The sequence below is a fragment of the Carcharodon carcharias genome (assembly GCF_017639515.1).
Source record: "Carcharodon carcharias isolate sCarCar2 chromosome 36 unlocalized genomic scaffold, sCarCar2.pri SUPER_36_unloc_26, whole genome shotgun sequence".
In the NCBI taxonomy this organism is placed as follows: Eukaryota; Metazoa; Chordata; class Chondrichthyes; order Lamniformes; family Lamnidae; genus Carcharodon; species Carcharodon carcharias.
In genome coordinates this window covers 29,731-50,000 of record NW_024470744.1, presented here as the reverse complement: position 1 = coordinate 50,000, position 20,270 = coordinate 29,731, and the positions used below count along the sequence as shown (strand labels likewise).

The window sequence follows — 20,270 nt, the reverse complement described above, 5'->3', positions numbered from 1 at the left end:
CCCTCACTGCCTCTCCCCAAACCCTCACTGCCTCTCCCCAAACCCTCACTGCCTCTCCCCAAACCCTCACTGCCTCTCCCCAAACCCTCACTGCCTCTCCCCAAACCCTCACTGCCTCTCCCCAAACCCTCACTGCCTCTCCCCAAACCCTCACTGCCTCTCCCCAAACCCTCACTGCCTCTCCCCAAACCCTCACTGCCTCTCCCCAAACCCTCACTGCCTCTCCCCAAACCCTCACTGCCTCTCCCCTCCCCCTCTCTCTCCCCCTCTCCCTAGCCCCCTGGCCTCCCCCGCAACCCCACCCCCACCCCCACACACACACTTCTGTTTTAACTGAAGTAGAGAGTGACCTAGGAGGGGCCCAGATGAGGAGACTCTTGAAGGAAGGGAACCTGCACCCCGCCAACCCCCCCTCCCCCTCCCCCTCCCCCCCCCCACCACACCACCCCCGCTCCATTGCGCTGAGGGAGGGTGGGAGTTACAGGTCAAAGGGTGCGGAGTGCTCGGACTCCAAGGTGAAGAGTTCCTTGTAGAGGGGGGGGAAGATGGAGTGGGCGACCAGCGGGTGGGTGAGACAGAAGATCCTCAGTTTCTCGGCATGTCTCCCGCACAGACTCCGCAGGGACATCACTTTCAGCGGCAGCTGTAGAGAGGGGAATAAAACCACAACGGTCGGTGTTGGGGGGGGAACGTTAAGAGCAATCTCACCCCAGCAAACCCCCCCCCCCCAGCTTTGCCCTACCTTCCGCCCGCCCTGACCCTCGCCGAGCCCGGTGGCGGCAATCCCAGTAACCCCGCCCCGCAAAGCGGGACAGTCCTCCTCGGCGGGCTGATCGACCTTGGGAGGCCTCATCAGAGTTCAGAAGCAAAAAGAGAGGGGGGTGGGGGCCCTTGGCATTTCTCTTGCCCCCTTCCGCATCCACGGAGCGCCCCAAAGCACTTCATAGGCGATGAGGCGCTTTTGGGTGAGGAGGAAGGGGGGCGGGGGGGGGCAGCCCATTTGTGCACAGCAAGCTCCCACAAACAAGTCTTGCTACGTGTTCTTTTTTAAAGTGATGTTGGTCAAGGGATAAATACCGGGTTGAATTCTGGGGTAGGGGTTGCGGGCTGTGGTGGGGGGAGGGGCAATGTGTTGGATGAGGGCAGCCTCAGTGCGATGCCTTCTGCGGCCGAATGGCCCACCAATGGCGACTATATATTTTTTTTAGGGTTGGCAACAGCAGAGCCAACAGGGTGGGGTCACGATTTATCATCGCGCATGGGGGAGGGGGGAGGGTAGCGGGAGTGGTGGGTGGAGAGGAAGGGGTGGGGGCTGGGGGAGAGGGGAGGGTAGGGGGGGATGTGGGGAGGAGAGGGAAAGGGAGTGGCAAGAGGAGGGGGAGGGGAAAGTGGAGAGGAGGGGGGAGTGGAGGGTCGAGGGGATGGGAGAGTGGAGGAGGGGAAGGGGAGGGGAGGAGGGATGATGTTGGTCGAGGGCTGCCTCGGCTGTGACGCCTACTGTGGCTGGAGGTGAGGGGGAGCGGGGAGGGGGGAGAGGATGGGGAGGGGAGGGATGAGGGGGAGGGGAAGGCGAGGTGAGGAGTGGGAGTGAAGTGGGGAGGGGCAGGGGAGGGATGGGGAGAGGGGAGGGGGAGGGAGGGATGGGGAGAGGGGAGGGAGGGGTTGTGGAGGGAGAGGGAGGGATGGGGAGGGGGAGGGAGGGGAAGGGGAGAGGGGAGGGTTGGGGAGGGAGGAATGGAGAGTGGGAGGGATGGGAAGGGGGAGGGATGGGAAGGGGGAGGGATGGGAAGGGGGAGGGATGGGAAGGGGGAGGGATGGGAAGGGGGAGGGATGGGAAGGGGGAGGGATGGGAAGGGGGAGGGGATGGGAAGGGGGAGGGGATGGGAAGGGGGAGGGGATGGGAAGGGGGAGGGATGGGAAGGGGGAGGGATGGGAAGGGGGAGGGATGGGAAGGGGGAGGGATGGGAAGGGGGAGGGATGGGAAGGGGGAGGGATGGGAAGGGGGAGGGATGGGAAGGGGGAGGGATGGGAAGGGGGAGGGATGGGAAGGGGGAGGGGATGGGAAGGGGGAGGGGATGGGAAGGGGGAGGGGATGGGAAGGGGGAGGGGATGGGAAGGGGGAGGGGATGGGAAGGGGAGGGGATGGGAAGGGGAGGGGATGGGAAGGGGAGGGGAGGGGGAGGGAGGGGGAGGGAGGGGGAGGGAGGGGTGGGGAGGGGTGGGGAGGGGTGGGGAGGGGTGGGGAGGGGTGGGGAGGGGAGGGGTGGGGAGGGGGAGGGAGGGGTGGGGAGGGGGAGGGAGGGGTGGGGAGGGGTGGGGAGGGGTGGGGAGGGGTGGGGAGGGGGAGGGAGGGGTGGGGAGGGGGAGGGAGGGGTGGGGAGGGGGAGGGAGGGGGAGGGAGGGGTGGGGAGGGGGAGGGAGGGGGAGGGAGGGGGAGGGAGGGGTGGGGAGGGGGAGGGAGGGGTGGGGAGGGGGAGGGAGGGGGGGGGAGGGGAGGGAGGGGGAGGGAGGGGTGGGGAGGGGTGGGGAGGGGTGGGGAGGGAGGGGTGGGGAGGGAGGGGTGGGGAGGGAGGGGTGGGGAGGGAGGGGTGGGGAGGGGTGGAGAGGGGGTGGGGAGGGGTGGAGAGGGGGTGGGGAGGGGTGGGGAGGGGGTGGGGAGGGGTGGGGAGGGGTGGGGAGGGGGGGAGAGGGGGTGGGAGGGGTGGGGAGGGGTGGGGAGGGGGAGGGAGGGGTGGGGAGGGGGAGGGAGGGGTGGGGAGGGGGAGGGAGGGGTGGGGAGGGGGAGGGAGGGGTGGGGAGGGATGAGGAGGGGACGGAGGGGATGGGGAGGTGGAGGGATGGGGAGGGGAGAGAGGGGGAGGGATGGGGGGATGGAGGGGAGGTAGGGGGAGGGATGTGGAGGGGAGGGATGAGGAGGGGAGGGAGGGGGAGGGGGAGGGGAGGGAGGGGGAGGGGGAGGGGAGGGAGGGGGAGGGGGAGGGGTGGGAGGGGGAGGGGGAGGGGGAGGGGAGGGAGGGGGGAGGGGGAGGGGAGGGAGGGGGAGGGGGAGGGGAGGGAGGGGGAGGGCTGGGGAGGGAAAGGGAGGGGGAGGGATGGGGAGGCGGAGGGAGAGGGATGGGGAGGGGAGGGGGAGGGATGGGGTGGCAGATGGAGGGGAGGGGGGAGGGATGGGGAGGGGGGAGGGATGGGGAGGGGGGAGGGATGGGGAGGGGGGAGGGATGGGGAGGGGGGAGGGATGGGGAGTGGGAGGGATGGGGAGTGGGAGGGATGGGGAGTGGGAGGGATGGGGAGTGGGAGGGATGGGGAGTGGGAGGGATGGGGTGTGGGAGGGATGGGGTGTGGGAGGGATGGGGAGTGGGAGGGATGGGGAGTGGGAGGGATGGGGAGTGGGAGGGATGGGGAGTGGGAGGGATGGGGAGTGGGAGGGGAAGGGAGGAGAAGGAGGGGATGGGGAGGGGAGGGATGGGGAGTGGGAGGGATAGGGAGGGGAGGGATAGGGAGGGGAGGGATAGGGAGGGGAGGGATAGGGAGGGGAGGGATAGGGAGGGGAGGGATGGGGGATGGGGAGGGAGGATGGGATGGGGAGGGGAGGGATGGGATGGGGAGGGGAGGGATGGGATGGGGAGGGGAGGGGAAGGGGAGGAGAAGGAGGGGGATGGGGAGGGGAGGGGAGGGATGGGGAGTGGGAGGGAGGAGGAGGGGAGGGGAGGGAGGGATGGGGAGGGATGGGGAGGGATGGGGAGGGAGGGAGGAAGGGGAGGGAGGGAGGAAGGGGAGGGAGGGAGGAGGGGGAGGGGAGGGATGGGGAGGGGAGGAATGGGGAGGGGAGGGATGGGATGGGGAGGGGAGGGATGGGATGGGGAGGGGAGGGGAAGGGGAGGAGAAGGAGGGGATGGGGAGGGGAGGGGAGGGATGGGGAGTGGGAGGGAGGAGGAGGGGAGGGGAGGGAGGGATGGGGAGGGATGGGGAGGGGGAGGGATGGGGAGTGGGAGGGAGGAGGAGGGGAGGGGAGGGAGGAGGGGGAGGGGAGGGAGGGATGGGGAGGGGGGAGGTAAAGGGAGCGGGGGTCGATTTTGGAAGAAAACGGAAAACCGGCAGGCTCGTCACCGTGCGCTAGGCCCCGTCACCGGGGGCGACCAGGCCTACCTTGGCCAGCACGGTGTCATGGCGGTTCCTCTGGAGGACGTGTTTCAGCGCCAGCTGGATATCGGTCTGCAGCTTCTCCACTTTGTACCTCTCCTGGAGCCACATCCGGTCTACGCGGGCGAGAAAACAGAGCCCATCAGCCATGGGGGAGAGTGGCAGCGACACCCGCCATATGTAGCTCGGGAGTCTCTGTCGCTAACTGACCGCATACGGTACCCTCAGGGACAAGCGGTAACTGCCAACTTTCTGGTCCAAAAGGGTCGCCAACTCAGGTTGGCGGTAGGAGGGGCGGGGGGAGGGGTCAATCGCGTGACCGCCTACCTTGCCCCCATACCCTCCCGCCATTGGTCGATCGACCTGCCAATCTTGGCGATGCCTTCCGGGCAGCCAATCGGGATAGCCTATCGATTCCTTATTACGTAATCGAATGGTCAATAGTCTGTTCTCGTCACGATTGTCGAGTGGTGCCCCCCCCCCCCCCCTCCCCCCAACCTCCCCCAACCTCGCTCGCAGCAGCGGCGGCGGCTTGGGGCTGAATCCGTAATTGCTGGTGTCTCCAGGCCAGGTCTGGAGGTTGGCAACCTCTAACCCTCTCCTCCTACCCGCGCCCACCCCTCACCCACCCCCCCCCCCCCCCCCCCCCCCCCCCCTCCTCTCCCTCCACCCTCTTGGCCCTCTGTGGTTCATGGAACCCTACCTGAGGATATGAGCACCATTGCAGAGAAGAGTGCCAGCTCCGGTTCAGAGAGGCGCAGTGAACACATGCCGTGTGAAAACTCAAACACAGAGCTGGTCAAATCTTCACAGCCTAACAGCGAGAGAATCACAAAAAAAAAAGGCATTCAGAGCTCCCGTCGTGTTCAGAGGGATTAACTCACCCTGCGACGCAGCGGACGGAGAGAGAGATTGAGATAGATGGAGAGGTATCGAGGGAAAGAAACGGGCAGGGAGGCAGCAAAAAGATAGAGCAAGAGAGACAGAGTGTGAGAGACAGGGAGAGAAGGAGACAGAGAGTGAGAAAGAGAGAGTGAGAGAGACAGTGAGAGTCAGAGAGTGAGAGAGTCAGAGAGTGAGAGTGAGACAGAGTGAGAGAGTGAGACAGACAGAGAGTGAGACAGACAGAGAGTGAGACAGACAGAGAGTGAGAGTGAGAGTGACAGAGACAGACAGACAGGGAGAGACAGACAGGGAGAGACAGTGAGAGAGAGTGAGAGGGATAGAGCGAGGGAGATAGATCAAGAAAGGCTGAGTGAGAGAGAGAGACAGAGAGAGAGAGAGAGACAGAGAGAGACAGAGTGAGAGACAGAGTGAGAGAGACAGAGAGAGAAAGAGTGAGAGAGACAGAGAGAAAGAGTGAGAGAGACAGAGAGAAAGAGTGAGAGAGACAGAGAGAGAAAGAGTGAGAGTGAGAGAGACAGAGAGAGAAAGAGTGAGAGTGAGAGAGACAGAGAGAGAGACAGAGAGAGAGACAGAGAGAGAGTGAGAGAGAGAGTGAGAGAGAGAGTGAGAGAGAGAGAGTGAGAGAGAGAGTGAGAGAGAGAGTGAGAGAGAGAGTGAGAGAGTGAGAGAGAGAGAGAGTGAGAGAGAGAGTGAGAGAGAGTGACAGAGCGAGAGAGACAGAATGACAGAGACAGAGTGAGAGACAGAGCAAGAGAGAGAGAACAAGAGACACACAAAAGACACAGAACAAGAGAGAATCAGATTGTTTCAGCATTGGGGAGACCATTCAGCCCATCGTGCCTGTGCTGGCTCTTTGAAAGATCTATCCAATTATTCCCACTCCCTCCCTCCCACCCACTCTTTCCCCCAACGCCCAGCAAATGTTTCCCCTTCGAGTATTTATCCGATTCCCCCCCTTTTGAAAGTTCCTATTGAATCTGCTTCCACCGCCCTTTCAGGCAGCGCCTTCCAGATCACAACAACTCGCTGTGTAAATAAAAACAAACTCTCCTCATCTCCCCCTCTGGTTCTTTCCCCGATTCTCTTCAATCTGTGTCCCTCTCGCCAGTGGAAACAGAGAGCGACAGAGAGAGAGAGACATATAGAGCAAGACAGAGGGGAAGGGAGAGAGAAAGTTAGGCAGAGAGAGAGAGGGGGACAGATGAAAAGAGTGATAGGGAGACAGAGACCGACAGCGAAAGAGAGAGAGAGAGAAAATCAAGAATGAGAAAAGCCAACAGAAAAGAGAAAGACAGAGAGCGACACAGAGTTAGGGAGTGAGCGAGGCAGAGAGAGGAGACAGAGAGATAGGGAGAAGAGAGAGATGGAGAGAGACAGAATAATATGGAGATAGAGAGACACTGAGGGTGCAAGACAGAGTGAAAGACAGTGAGAGAGAAAGAGAGAGCAAGACAGAGAAAGACAACGAGAGAGAGAGAGAAAATGAGAGAGCAATTCAGAGAAAGACAACATGAGAGAGAGAGAGCAAGACAAAGAGAAAGACAGTGAGAGAGAGAGCAAGACAGAGAAAGACAACGAAAGAGAGAGAGGGAAAGAGAGAGAGCCAGACAGAGAGAGAGCAAGACAGATAAAGACAACGAGAGAGAGAGAGAGCAAGACAGAGAGAGAGCAAGACAGAGAAAGACAGTGAGTGAGAGAGAGCAAGACAGAGAAAGACAACGAGAGAGAGAGAGATAAAGAGAGAGAGCAAGACAGAGAGAGAGAGCAAGACAAAGACAACGAAAGAGAGAGAGAGAGAGAAAGAGAGCGAGAGAGAGCAAGACAGAGAAAGATAATGAGAGAGAGAGAGCAAGACAGAGAAACACAGCAAGAGAGAAAGAGAGAGAGCAAGATAGAGAGAGAGAGCAAGACAGAGAGAAAGACAGTGAGAGAGAGCAAGACAGAGAAAGACAACGAGAGAGAGAAAGAGAGAGAGCAAGACAGAGAAAGACAGCGAGAGAGAGAGCAAGACAGAGAAGGACGAGAGAGAGAAAGAGAGAGCAAGACAGAGAAACACAGCGAGAGAGAGTGAGAGAAAGAGAGAGAGAAAGACAGTGAGAGAGAGAGCAAGACAAAGATTGTGAGAGAGAGAGAGCAAGACAGAGAAAGACAGTGAGAGAGAGAGCAAGACAGAGAAAGACAGAGAGAGAGAAAAAGACTGAGAAAGACAACGAGAGAGAGAGAGCAAGACAGAGAAACACAGCGAGAGAGAGAGAGAAAGAGAGAGAGCAAGACAGAGAGAAAGACAGCGAGAGGGAGAGAGAGAAAGCAAGACAGAGAAAGACAATGAAAGAGAGAGAGTGAGAGAAAGAGAGAAAGACAGCAAGAGAGAGCAAGACAGAGAGAAAGATCGTGAGAGAGAGAGAGAGCAAGACAGAGAGAAATACAGCGAGAGAGAGAGCTGGTGAAAGAGAGAAAAGCAGAGCAGCCAAAGAAAGAATCGAGAAACAGAGAGAGAGAGAGAGAAAGAGGTTCAGAGAGAGGTGAGAGATGTACTGTTTGAGCCAAGCTACAGAATCCCAGTCCCTCTCCCTCTGGAATATTCAGTGGAAGTCTGGAAGCTGGGCTCGATGCCCGAGGGAGGTTTTCCTTACCTAGAGCGTGGAAGAGCTCAGGCCCCGCGTACTTCCCCTCGAAGAAGACTGTGTTGTTGCCGGGATTAAAAGCTTGGCACATTCGCAAAAGCACCACCTCCAGGGAGCCTACACCAGGAGAGAGCCAGAGCAGGACATTAGTAACCCGGGGAGGCTGTGGCCTTTGCCTCAGAGTCAGGGGGTCCTCCCTACCTGCTGGGTTCTCCCCAGGAATATAACTACCCCCTTTCCCTATCCCAGAGTCAAACAAAATATTTAATCCAATTCCGGCCTCTTGCCCATCCCCCGATTCCCATCGCTCCACCATTGGCGGCCGTGCCTTCAGCTGCCTGGGGGGGCCCTGAGTTCTGGAATTCCCTCCCTAAACCTCTCCCCCTCTCTCTCTCTGTCTCTCCTCCTTTAAGATTTGCCTACTTTACTGAGCTTTTCTCCGCCTGTTCCTAATATCTCTGCATCTTTGTTTGGTAATGTTCCTGTGAAGCACCTTGGCAAATTCCGTTAGAATCATTCGGCGCAGGGGGAGGCCATTCAGACCATCGAGGGCAGTGCTGGCCCTTTGAAAGATCTATCCAATTAGTCCCCACTCCCCCACCACTGCTCTTTCCCCCACCTCCTTGCAAATGTTCCCCCTTCAAGTATTTATCTGATTCCCCCCCCTTTTGAAAGTTCCTATTGAATCTGCTTCCAGCGCCCTTTCAGGCAGTGCCTTCCAGATCACAGCAACACGCTGTGTCAAAAAAAAATAATAAATTCTCCTCATCCCCCCGCTCTGGTTCTTTCCCCGATTCTCTTCAATCTGTGTCCCCTCTGGTTACCGACCCTCCTGCCCAGTGGAAACAGTTTCTCCTTATTTACTCTGTCCAAACCCCCTTCCTGATTTTGAACGCCTCCATAAGACCATAAGTCTATAAGACACAGGAGCAGAAATTAGGCCATTCGGCCCATCGAGTCTGCTCCGCCATTCAATCATGGCTGATAAGTTTCTCAACCCCATTCTCCCGCCTTCTCCCCGTAACCTTTGATCCCCCCCTTACCAATCAAGAACATATCTATCTCGGTCTTAAATACCTCGATTCAATCTCCCCCTTAACCTTCTCCGATCTAAGGAGAACAATCCCAGCTCCTCCCAGTCTCTCCACACGGACTAGAGTCCCGCATCCCGGGTCCCATTCGGGGTAAATCTCCCTCCCGCACCCTCTCCAAGTCTCCCTTGGTTTAAGAGGCTCGTAGCTAAGTTCAGCTCTTACCCGCTTTGAGTAGCACGATCTGGTCATTCTGACACAGCTCCATGAATCCCTCGATCCGCTTGGCGAACTCCACCACGTACTGGATGGCATCCGTGATACTGTGGGCGCACTTCTGCCACATCTCCTCCGTGGACTGGAGTCGGCGGGCGGGTTGGAAGGGAAGGAAGGTGGGAAGAGAAGAGTGAGGACCCCCAGTTGAGCGATAACGCAAATTTAAAGAGCTAAGCAAGGCCTCGTGGAGCAAGAGGAGGACGAGGCGGTGGGCGAACCAGTTAAGGATCGGAGCCCGAAATGACCCCACGTAGGCTGGATTGGAGAAGCGGGGGCCTGTCCTCCTCAGAGAAGCGGAGGTCGGGAGAGGTGGGGGGGGGGAGGCATGGAAAGAGGCCTTCAGGGTCGTGAGGGGTTTTGGGGCAGGAGCCGGCAGGGGGGAACCCCTCCCCTTGGCGGAGGGATGGAGAACCAAGAGGTCGCCGACTCGAGGGGGTTGGCAAAGGAAGCAACGGAGACGGAAGGGGAAACCCAGTTTTCGTGCAAGGATCTGTGATGAGCTGCCTGAGAGGGTGGGGGGGAGGAGGCAGGGACCATCGAGGCATCCAAAAAGGGAATTGGGCAGTTACTTGGAAAGGACAAAATGCGGAACTACAGAAAAAGGGTGGGCAAGTGGGACTAGATGTGCTGCTCTGTGCCTGGAGCTGGCACAGGTACGATGGGCTGAATGGCTTCCTTTGCTGCTTTGGCCATTCTAATGATTCTAGTTCTTCACTTGAACACCTCGATTAAGCCTCCCCCTTAACCTTCTCCGCTCTAAGGAGAACAGTCCCAGCTCCTCCAGTCTCCCCACGTGAACTACAGTCCCTCACCCCTGGTCCCATTCCTGGGTAAATCTCCCTCCCACCACCACCTTTCCATGGCTTTTGTTTTCCTCAGTTAAAAGTCGTTAATAGGGGCTTTGAGGGGCAAGAGGGCAATTGCCATGGGGGTGGTCAACAGGAACCCGGGAACAGTTTTTTTCAGTCGGAGCGTTCCCAGCGTGAGGGAGGAGGCCAGAAAACTAGGGCCGGGTTTGATAAAGGATGAGATAGACTTCCCTTTAAAACGCAGGGGTGGGGCACTGAGATGGGGGGGTTAACGGGAAGTGGAGGGTTATTAGTTCCAGGAAGGGGACGGTAGATGGATGACAGGTTTTTTTTGCAGGAGGTCCCATCGATTTTGGGTGGGCTGGGCAGAGAATGTCTATATTCTGCCGTCTAGGGTGTGGGAGACAGGCCGGTTGGATCTGGGCGCCACTGTGTACCTCCGACATTTGATAGCCCACGAATTTCAATGCTGAGGAAGTGTGACAAACTACAAAAGAGACTCGATTATGAATGAAAAGAGAGGCATGTCGCTGAAGCTTTCCTTCTTGCACTCACCAGGACAAATGCAAGAATGCCAAATTTCGGACCATCACAACAATTTATACTAGAGGAGAAAAGGGTGCTGATTGGTTGGCAGGTCAACTCTAATAGCTACACTAACAGCCAATAAGAGATGATCAGTCAAGTTCATGTAAGGCTCACTTATGCTTGATGGAAGTGACATACATTTGTATGCAGGAACCCATCCTCTGCAAACAAAAAGGATATGTTCAAGCCCCTTGAGCACTTTTCAATTTACCTGGGAGCCTGGGGAGCTTTAGTTCCCCATCACTCTCCCCATGGCTGATCCAATCGTGCCTCTCGAAAGGGAATTGGATAATTATCAGGAGATAAAAAGAAATGCAAGGCCATTTAGCCCATCGTATCCATGCTGGCTCGCTACACGAGCAACTCACCTACTCCCACTTTGCTGCCTTTTCTCTCTTCCAATAATTATCCAATTCTCTTTTTGAAACACTGGGATTCATTTCGAGAGGGGTAGAATTGAAAAGCCGGGAAGTGAGGTTAAAGTTGTGTCGAACGTTGGTTAGGCCACACTCGGAGTGACTGTGAACAGTTCCGGTCTCTGTGTTATGGAAAGGATTTAGGGACCTCTGGAGAAGGTGCAACAAAAAGAGGATGGACAAGGACAACACCAGCACTGAGAGTTTGTGACTGTCAGGGAAGATTGAACGGACTGGAGCTCTCTTTGCTAGGAAAGAGAAGGCCGAGGGGGTGAACTGATCGAGGTCTTTAAAATTCTGAATGGGTTTCGATAGGGTCGACGTAGAGAAGAGGTTTCCCCTTCTGGGGGATGAGACCAGAACAAAGAGGGAGTGGGCATCAATATGAGACAGTCACTGATAAATCCAATCGGGAATTCAGGAGAAACTTCTTTACCCAGAGAGCGGGGAGAATGTGGGACTCGCTCCCGCAGGGAGCGGGGAGAATGCGGGACTCGGTCCCATGGGGGGTGGGGAGAATGTGGGACTCGGTCCCACTGGGAGTGATCGAGGTGAATCACAGAGATGGATCGAAGGGGGGAAGCTGGATAAACACACGAGGGAGACAGGAATAGAAGGATATGGGGATGGGGGGAGATGAAGAGGAGGGTGGGAGGAGGCTCGTGTGGAGCAGAAACACCAGCACGGAGCAGAGGGGCCGAGTGGCCTGTTCCAGTGCTTATCCTTAAGAGTGGTCTAACCCCGGCGAGATCTATAGTTTTCTAACCTTCCTCTGGTAGGCTTCAACCTCGGTCTGTGAGAATATCTTCCAGCGCAGGGTCTGGAGCTGCTCAGGTAGGAATTGGCATGTCTCCCGGTGTGACTTCACAATGTTCTGTATCACGTGATCTGTGGGGTGGGGTGGGTGGTGGTGGGGGGAGGATGAGAGTCCAATGTATCAGGTTAATCACTCGATTCCCCAGGCGGACACCAGACACGTGATGTGGCTCCCCCTCAGACTGCCCCCCAACCCACCCCACCTCAGTCAGGCGACACATCCCTCCACACAAACTAGAAGGACGAACTGCAGTGTGTGGTCAGTTTGAGTCTGACCCTTTACATGGCCACTGTTAGCCCCCACCCCTGACCACCCAACCCTGCACTGTACTCGTCTCAGTACTGAATATCTCACAGTTAAGGTGGAACTTGGGGAATGCAGAAAGACACAGACTGTCACTCACAGGCGGCACAGACTGTCACTCACAGGCGGCACAGACTGTCACACACAGACAGACACAGACTCACACAGGCACAGACCGTCACTCACAGGTGGCACAGACTGTCATTCACAGGCAACACAGACTGTCACACAGACAGACAGACTGTCACTCACAGATACCACAGACTGTCACTCATAGAGAGACACAGACTGTCACACAGACAAAGACTGTCACACACAGACAGACCCAGACGTCACACAGATAGACATAGACACATTTTTGGTCTCTCAGGAAATTAAGGGGTATAGGGAGAGGGCAGGAACGTGGAGTTGAGGTAGATCAGCCATGATCATTTGAAATGGCGGAGCAGGCTTGAGGGGCTGAATGGTCTATTCCTGTTCCTATCTTTTATGCTCACATGTACAGATACACACACATATAGACACACACACAGATCCACACATGCCCACAGACATGTCATAGACATACACACAAACACATACAGATATAGCCAAAGAAACACAATCAGTTACACACACACACACACACACACACACACACACACTTAGAAACACGCACATACACACACACACAGACACATGCACACAGTCGGAAACATATAGATATACCCAAATAAACACAGTCAGATGCATACACAGTCAGAAACACACACACACAAAAAAAAAATCATGACAGCAATGTGACAATGACCCAGATCATCCTGAACACTGGGGAGAACTCCCCCCTGCTCTTCTTCCAATAGCGACCGGGGTAGTTTTTATATCACCGAGAGGCAGAGGACGGTTTGGGCTAATGTCTCATCCTGAAAGATGGCACGATGTTTGGCACCAGTCATATTGCAGATGTGAACAATGATTCACCTGTTCGTCTCTGTCCTCACTGTCCTACACTGGCTCCTGGTCCAGCACTGTCCTACACTGGCCACTGGTCCAGCACTGTCCTACACTGGCTCCTGGTCCAGCACTGTCCTACACTGGCCCCTGGTCCAGCACTGTCCTACACTGGCTCCTGGTCCAGCACTGTCCTACACTGGCCCCTGGTCCAGCACTGTCCTACACTGGCCCCTGGTCCAGCACTGTCCTACACTGGCCCCTGGTCCAGCACTGTCCTACACTGGCCCCTGGTCCAGCACTGTCCTACACTGGCCCCTGGTCCAGCACTGTCCTACACTGGCCCCTGGTCCAGCACTGTCCTACACTGGCCCCTGGTCCAGCAAGATCTCAAATTTCAAACATTCATTTTTGCATTGAAATCGGGGGATGGGCAAGAGGCCAGAATTGGAGGAGTACAGAGAACTCAGGGGTTTGTAGGGGCCAGAGGAGATAACAGAGATAGAGAGGGGTGTGGGGGCAGGAGGAGGTTACAGAGATAGCGAGGGGTGTAGGGGCTGGAGGAGGTTACAGAAATAGGGAGGGGTGTAGGGGCTGGGGGAGGTTACAGAGATAGGGAGGGGTGTAGGGGCTGGAGGAGGTTACAGAGATAGGGAGGGGTGCAGGGGCTGGAGGAGTTTACAGAGATAGGGAGGGGTGTAGGGGCTGGAGCAGGTTACAGAGATAGGGATGGGACAAGGCGGGATTTGAAATGGAGACGATTACACGGTTCAGATTGGGGCTCTGCAGCCACAGAGGGACAGCAGGAGGAAATTCCATTGTAATTTTCAAAAGGGAATTGGATAAATAATTGTAAATGATTTCAAACCACTGGGAAAGAATCTGCACTGATCTGATGGGCAGAATGGCCTCCTTCTGTTCAACACTATTCTATGATTCTATTCCATGATCATTCTCTCACTCTTTCTCGTTATCTGTCTATCTCTCTCTTTCTCTTGTCACTCTCTCTCTCTCTCTTTCCGATCTTTCTCTTACTGTCACTGCTGGACCAGGAGGTAATGTAGGTCAGTGAGCTCAGGAGTGTAGGGGGATGGGACTTGGCGTGAGATAGGGCACAGGGCCAGAGGGGGTGTAGTGGGTTATTTTCTTTCATGGGATGTGGGCATCACTGGCTGGGCACAGCTTTTGTTTCCCATCCCTAATTGCCCCTTGAGAAGGTGGTGGGTGAGCTGCCTTCTTGAGCCACTGCAGTCCCTGTGGTGTAGGTACACCCACCGTGCTGTTAGGGACGGAGTTCCGGGATTTTGACCCAGCGACAGTGAAGGAACGGCCAATATGTTTCCAAGTCAGGATGGTGAGTGACTTGGAGGGGAACTTCCACGTGGTGCTGTTCCCATGTGTCTGCTGCCCTTGTCCTTCTAGATGGTAGTGGTCGTGGGTTTGGAAGGTGCTGTCGAAGGAGCCTTGGTGAGTTGCTGCAGTGCATCTTGTAGATGGTACACACACTGCTGCTACCGTGCGTCGGTGGTGGAGGGAGTGAATGTTTGTGGATGGGGTGCCGATCAAGCGGGGCTGCTTTGTCCTGGATGGTGTCGAGCTTCTTGAGTGTTGTGGGAGCTGCACTCATCCAGGCAAGTGGAGAGTGTTCTTGAAGGGTCATGAGTATTCGAAACGTCAACTGTGCTCTTCTCTGCCGATGCTGCCAGACCTGCTGAGTTTTTCCAGGTATTTCTGTTCCTGTTTTTGTTCCATCGCACTCCTGACTTGTGCCTTGTAGATGGTGGACAGGCTTTGGGGAGTCAGGAGGTGAGTTACTCTCCGCAGGATTCCCAGCCTCTGACCTGCTCTTGTAGCCACAGTATTTATATGGCTGGGTCCAGTTCAGTTTCTGGTCAATGGTAACCCCCCAGGATGTTGATAGTGGGGGATCTTTGGTGGTGGGGCGGGTAGGGGGGTGGGGTTTGTGCCATCGAATCCGGTGGGGAATTACTCACCGAGCTGAGTGCCGGACGGTGGTGCTGAGCCGTGGAGCCGGGCGAAGCTGGGCCTCAGGATGAAGTCCCCGGCCCCCGGGTTCGGGGCGAGGGGACGGTGCTTCATGTCACTCAGCTGTAGCCCCTGCTGACCCGGGGAGGATCCTGCTTCCGCGGGGCAGCAGCCCTGACCCCCAAGCCCCGGCTTGCCGGTGCCGGGGCTGTGCCGGGTGGGGAAGGGGTCCTGGGCGGGCTTGGCCGGTCCCTGGGCGGAAGCAGCGGGGGCGTAGGCCTGAACCGCAGCCTCGGCCTTGCCTGGTTGCTGCTGCTGCATCCGGTGCTTCTGTACCTCAGCGTGCAGGCTGTCTCTCTGCTTCTTTGACATACGCCCAAACTTGACAGCTTCAAAGCAAAAGATTAGGAGGAGTTAGTCATTTGTACAGGATCTCACGCCAGGCTGACAGGCCGAGATTGTTTTCAAAATCCATTAATGGGGTGTGGGCGTCGCTGGCTGGGCCAGAATTTATTGCCCGTCCCTAATTGCCCCTTGAGATGCCAAGTCTCAGCCCTTAATTGTCAAATCCCGACTTTACCCCTCCTCCCACCACCACCCTTCCTGTTTGGAAACGTCCAGGCTTCACTTAAGGCCTTTTTGTGCCAGGCCCAAGCCTTCCAATCGCGCAAGTTTCATCTTGTTTTGAAACACGCCCCACCTCCTTTTTCCAGTCCCCCGCTCCCCCCACCCCTTGCTCACTCGACTGATACCTGGGATGTGGGGTGGGGGGGGGAGGGGGGGGTGTAGTTGTTTTACAAGGGAAGGTTGGACACGCTTGGCGTAGGGATCTGGGTGTCCTGGTACATGAATCACATGCAGTTAGTACGCAGGCACAGCGAGTAATCATGAAGGTGAGTGGGATCTTGTTGTTTATTGTGAGGGGGGTGGGGGGGGGTGGTGGATGGGATATAAAAGTGGGGGATCTTTTGCTGCAGCTGTACAGGGCCTTGGTGAGACCACATCTGGAGCACCGCCTACAGTTTCGGTCTCCTTATTTGAAGAAAGGTTGAAAATTTGCATTAGGAGCAGCTGGGAGTGGGTTCACTCGACTCGTTCCGGGGAGGAAGGGTTTGTCTTGTGAGGAAGGGTTGAGCGGGTTGGGCCTGTACCCATTGGAGGTTAGAAGAACGAGCGGTGATCTTACTGAAACATATAAGATCCTGAGAGGATTTGAGAGGGTGGTTACCGGGAGGATGTTTCCACTTGTGGGAGAGACTAGAACCAGGGGACAGAGTTTAAGAATAAGAGGTCTACTGTTCAAGATGGAGGCGAGGAGAAATTTTCCCTCAGAGGCTCATTAGTTTGTGGAGTTCTCTTCCCCTGAGAGCAGTGGAGGCTGCAGGTTATTGAATATATTCAAGGCTGAGTTAGACAGACTTTGGATCGACAAGGGAGTCGAGGGTTATGGGGCGCAGTGGAGTTGAGACATAACCAGGTCAGCCATGATCTTATTGAATGGCAGAGCATGCTCGAAGGGCTGAATGGCCTCCTCCTGCTCTTAAGTCCTATGTTCCTAGCCTGGGCCTGTACCTGTTGAGGTTTAGGAGACTGAGGGGTGATCTTATTGAATCATATAAGATCCTGAAGGGGTCTTGACAGGGTGGATATGGAGAGGATGTTTCCCCTTGTGGGAGAATCTAGAACGAGGGGCCACAGTTTAAAGATAAAGGGTCTCCCATTTCAGACGGGGATGAGGGTGAATTTCTTCTCTCAGAGGGTGGTCAGTCTGTGGAATTCTCCCCCACCCCCCAGAGAGCGGTGGAGGCCAGGTCAGTAAATATATTCAAGGCCGAGGTAGATAGAGTAACAAAGGGGTCAAAGGTTATCGAGGGGGTGGGCGGGAATGTGGAGCTGAGGCCAGAATCGGATCGGCCGCGATCTTATTGAATGGAGGAGCAGGCTCGAGGGGCCGAGTGGCCTCACTCCTGATTTGCATGTTCTTCTCTAAAGGTGTCAAATGCCTTCACTTGGCAACACTGACCGATTTACAGCATTTCAGTGTCAGGAGCCACCTTGGTTAGGGGGATGCCAACTGGTGGGCCACACTTCTGCTGGTCTCTCCTACCTCCAGCCTAGAGAGTCGGCAGCTCCTAAATGTCCCCATGTCCTGTGAAGCGCAGCCGAATGCCCCCTCTCCAAGGGAAGCTGAGGCCTGCTCATTGCTGAGGAGGCTCAGTTCTGGACTCTTAGGGTCCCTGCTCTGGACGGTCTTGCCGAACGGAGACCTGGACCGCCAGCCTGAAATTCTACCTCGACGAGCCGCGGGATAGCCCTGCCCGTTGGGTGTAAGACCCTCACTCCCCCGCCGCACCGTCACTGTCGCCCTGCCCACCCCTCGCAATGCAATGACCCTAATTGGCACACGTGTCACTCACCATCCCGGGACATGCCCAGCTCGAGGCACTTGTGCAGCCGGCAGTGCTGGCACCGATTGCGGCTGGCACGGTCGATCGGGCAGTTCTGCTGCCGGGAGCAGGTGTAGGTGATGCTGTTCTGCTGGCTCCTCCTGAAGAAACCCTGAGAGAGAGAGAAAGATCAGAGAGAGAGAGAAAGATCAGAAAGAGAGAGAGAGAAAGATCCGAGAGAGAGAGAAAGATCAGAGAGAGAGAGAGAAAGATCAGAGAGAGAGAGAGAGTGAAAGATCAGAAAGAGAGAGAAAGATCAGAAAGAGAGAGAAAGATCAGAGAGAGAGAGAGAAAGATCAGAGAGAGAGAGAAAGATCAGAGAGAGAGAAAGATCAGAGAGAGAGAAAGATCAGAGAGAGAGATAAGAGAGTGAGAGAGAGAGAAAGATCAGAAAGAGAGAGAGATCAGAGAGAGAAAGATCAGAGAGAGAGAAAGATCAGAAAGAGAGAGAGAGAAAGATCAGAGAGAGAGAAAAATCAGAGAGAGAGCGAGAGAAAGATCAGGAAGTGAGAGAGAGAAAGATCAGAGAGAGAGAAAGATCAGAGAGAGAGAAAGATCAGAAAGAGAGATCAGAGAGAGAAAGATCAGAGAGAGAGAAAGATCAGAAAGAGAGAGAGAAAGATCAGAAAGAAAGATCAGAGATAGAAAGATCAGAGAGAGAGAGAGAGAAAGATCAAGATCAGAAAGAGAGAGAGAAAGATCAGAAAGAAAGAGAGAGAGGAAGATCAGAAAGAGAGAGGTGAGAGAATGAGAGAAAGAGAGAGAGAGTGAGAGAAAGAAAGATCAGAAAGAGAGAGAAGGATCAGAAAGAGAGGGATATGAGAGAATAAGAGAGAGAGATAGACAGAGAGAGAGTGAGAGAAAGATAAGAGAGCAAGAGAAAGTGCAGAGAGAAAGAGAGAGAGAAAGAACACAGAGGTGAGAGAAAGAGAGAGAGAGAGCAAGTGAGAGAAAGATCAGAAAGAGAGAGGGAGGGAGCAAAATAAAATCACATAACTTGGGCAGAAAGTGGAGAAACTTCCCTCCGTTCACCCACCTGGAAGGTTTCATTGCGTGTCTACCCGCCTCCAACTGCCCCTCCCACCTGACAAACAATGAATAATGGTGGCTAAAATACCCATAATCCTCTGTGCTCCAGAAACTGCTCTATCCCTCACATGGTTATCCCTGGTAGGTGCCACCCTCTCGATGGTGGCGTCCCTGGTCATGTCACTGGACCAGTAATCCAGAGAGGCCCAGGCAAATGCTCCGGGGTCACGGGTTCGAATCCCGCCATGAGTCAAAATTCAATGAATAAAATCTGGAATTAAAAAGCTAGTCTCAGTAACGGTGACCATGACAACCATCGTCGATTGTCTTAACCGGTCTGGCCCTACATGTGACTCCAGGCCCACAGCCATGTGGTTGACTCTTAACTGCCCCTCTGAAATGGCTGAGCAAGACCACTCAGTTCAAGGGGGCAATTAGGGATGGGTAACAAATGCTGGCCTTGCCAGCAACTCCCACATCCCATGAAAGGATAAAAAAAAGGTATTGCATCCTTTTGCAATGCTGTGTGACAACCTGACAACCACCCCCCACCCCGCTAGCTTCCTCCCCCCTCTATATCGAGAGAGATTAAGCGCTCCAATTATCACCCCACCCCCCCCACCCCTCACTGTATATTGAGGGTTTTACTCCTGAAAATGTGGGGTTCTCAGGATCTGTTACCTTGCAGCCTTCACAGGTTATGACTCCATAATGGATCCCAGAGGATTTGTCTCCGCAGATTTTACATGGAATGATTTCGATTTGTGCTGCAGGGGAGAGGGAGAGGGGATGGGAGAGAGAGAGAGAGAGAGGAAAACAATGTGACTGGAGATCGGTCACTGTGTGTGTGTGCGTGTGTGTGTGTGTGTGTGTGTGTGCGTAGATCACGCTGCCCCCATGCTGTGTTCCCGCCCATCCCAGTGTCAGGTCTCCTCCAGCTGTGCGGAGCAAGAAGAGGCCTTTCAGATCCTCTAGGCTGCTCTGCCAGGCCAATCGAATCAGGTTCAATAGGCACCTTAATTCACTTGACCTGCTGTAGCCCATTTCTGCCACAGGGAGGCAGTGTGCCCCTCCCCAACCCTACCCTGACCAGCTCTTAGCTACGATAAGCATGAAGCCCCCTTAGGTTCAAACTATCGCTCCTGGCGCATCGACCCAGGATTTCTCTCGACATGCCGGAGCACAGCGGCGCCATCGCTTCCTCAGCATCGAGCGTTCACTGCTGCCCGAATCGCCCTCACTCTGGGCTCCGGCCTGTCCCATTCCCCCTCTCTCCCTCTCCCCTCTGAGACACAGGCCCCTCGGGGTAACACGTGGCTACCCAGGTCGCCATGGTAACCGTGCATCGCTAGGACCACAGCTTTCAGAACCTCCCTCCCCCACCCTCATCCCCGTTAGACGCTCACGCCTGCAGTCACCTGATTGGCGCAGGCAGCCTGCCGCAGTCTGCTTAATCCTCCTGAACCAGCCGGACCCAGGCTAATCCTTCCCCTCGCTCTGTTCCAACTCCACCCCCTCCCTCCCCGCACTAACAGATACAGACTAAAGCTCCCTCTACACTGTCCCCATCAAACACTCCCAGGACAGGTACAGCACGGGGTTAGATACAGAGTAAAGCTCCCTCTACACTGTCCCCATCAAACACTCCCAGGACAAGTACAGCACGGGGTTAGATACAGAGTAAAGCTCCCTCTACACTGTCCCCATCAAACACTCCCAGGACAAGTACAGCACGGGGTTAGATAGAGAGTAAAGCTCCCTCTACACTGTCCCCATCAAACACTCCCGGGACAGGTACAGCACGGGGTTAGATACAGAGTAAAGCTTCCCCTACCCTGTCCCCATCAAACACTCCCAGGGCAGTTACAGCACGGGGTTAGTAACAGAGTAAAGCTCCCTCTACACTGTCCCCATCAAACACTCCCAGGACAGGTACAGCACGGGGTTAGATACAGATAAGCTGTGGAA

The 20,270-nt window shown here is 55.6% G+C and overlaps 1 protein-coding gene across 1 annotated transcript; it reads right to left on the bottom strand.

Annotated features, from left to right (window-relative positions):
* Positions 1 to 460: 460 nt before the first annotated feature.
* On the bottom strand, positions 461 to 19,076 carry LOC121274444 (nuclear receptor ROR-alpha A-like; the record flags this gene model as incomplete). Its single annotated transcript, XM_041181782.1, has 9 exons — positions 461 to 643; positions 4,147 to 4,256; positions 4,844 to 4,954; positions 7,680 to 7,787; positions 8,927 to 9,059; positions 11,557 to 11,678; positions 14,835 to 15,215; positions 17,244 to 17,385; positions 18,984 to 19,076. Coding segments are annotated over 9 exons (1,365 nt in total), but the record flags the coding sequence as incomplete, so codon positions are not given.
* Between the last annotated feature and the right edge of the window lie 1,194 nt (positions 19,077 to 20,270).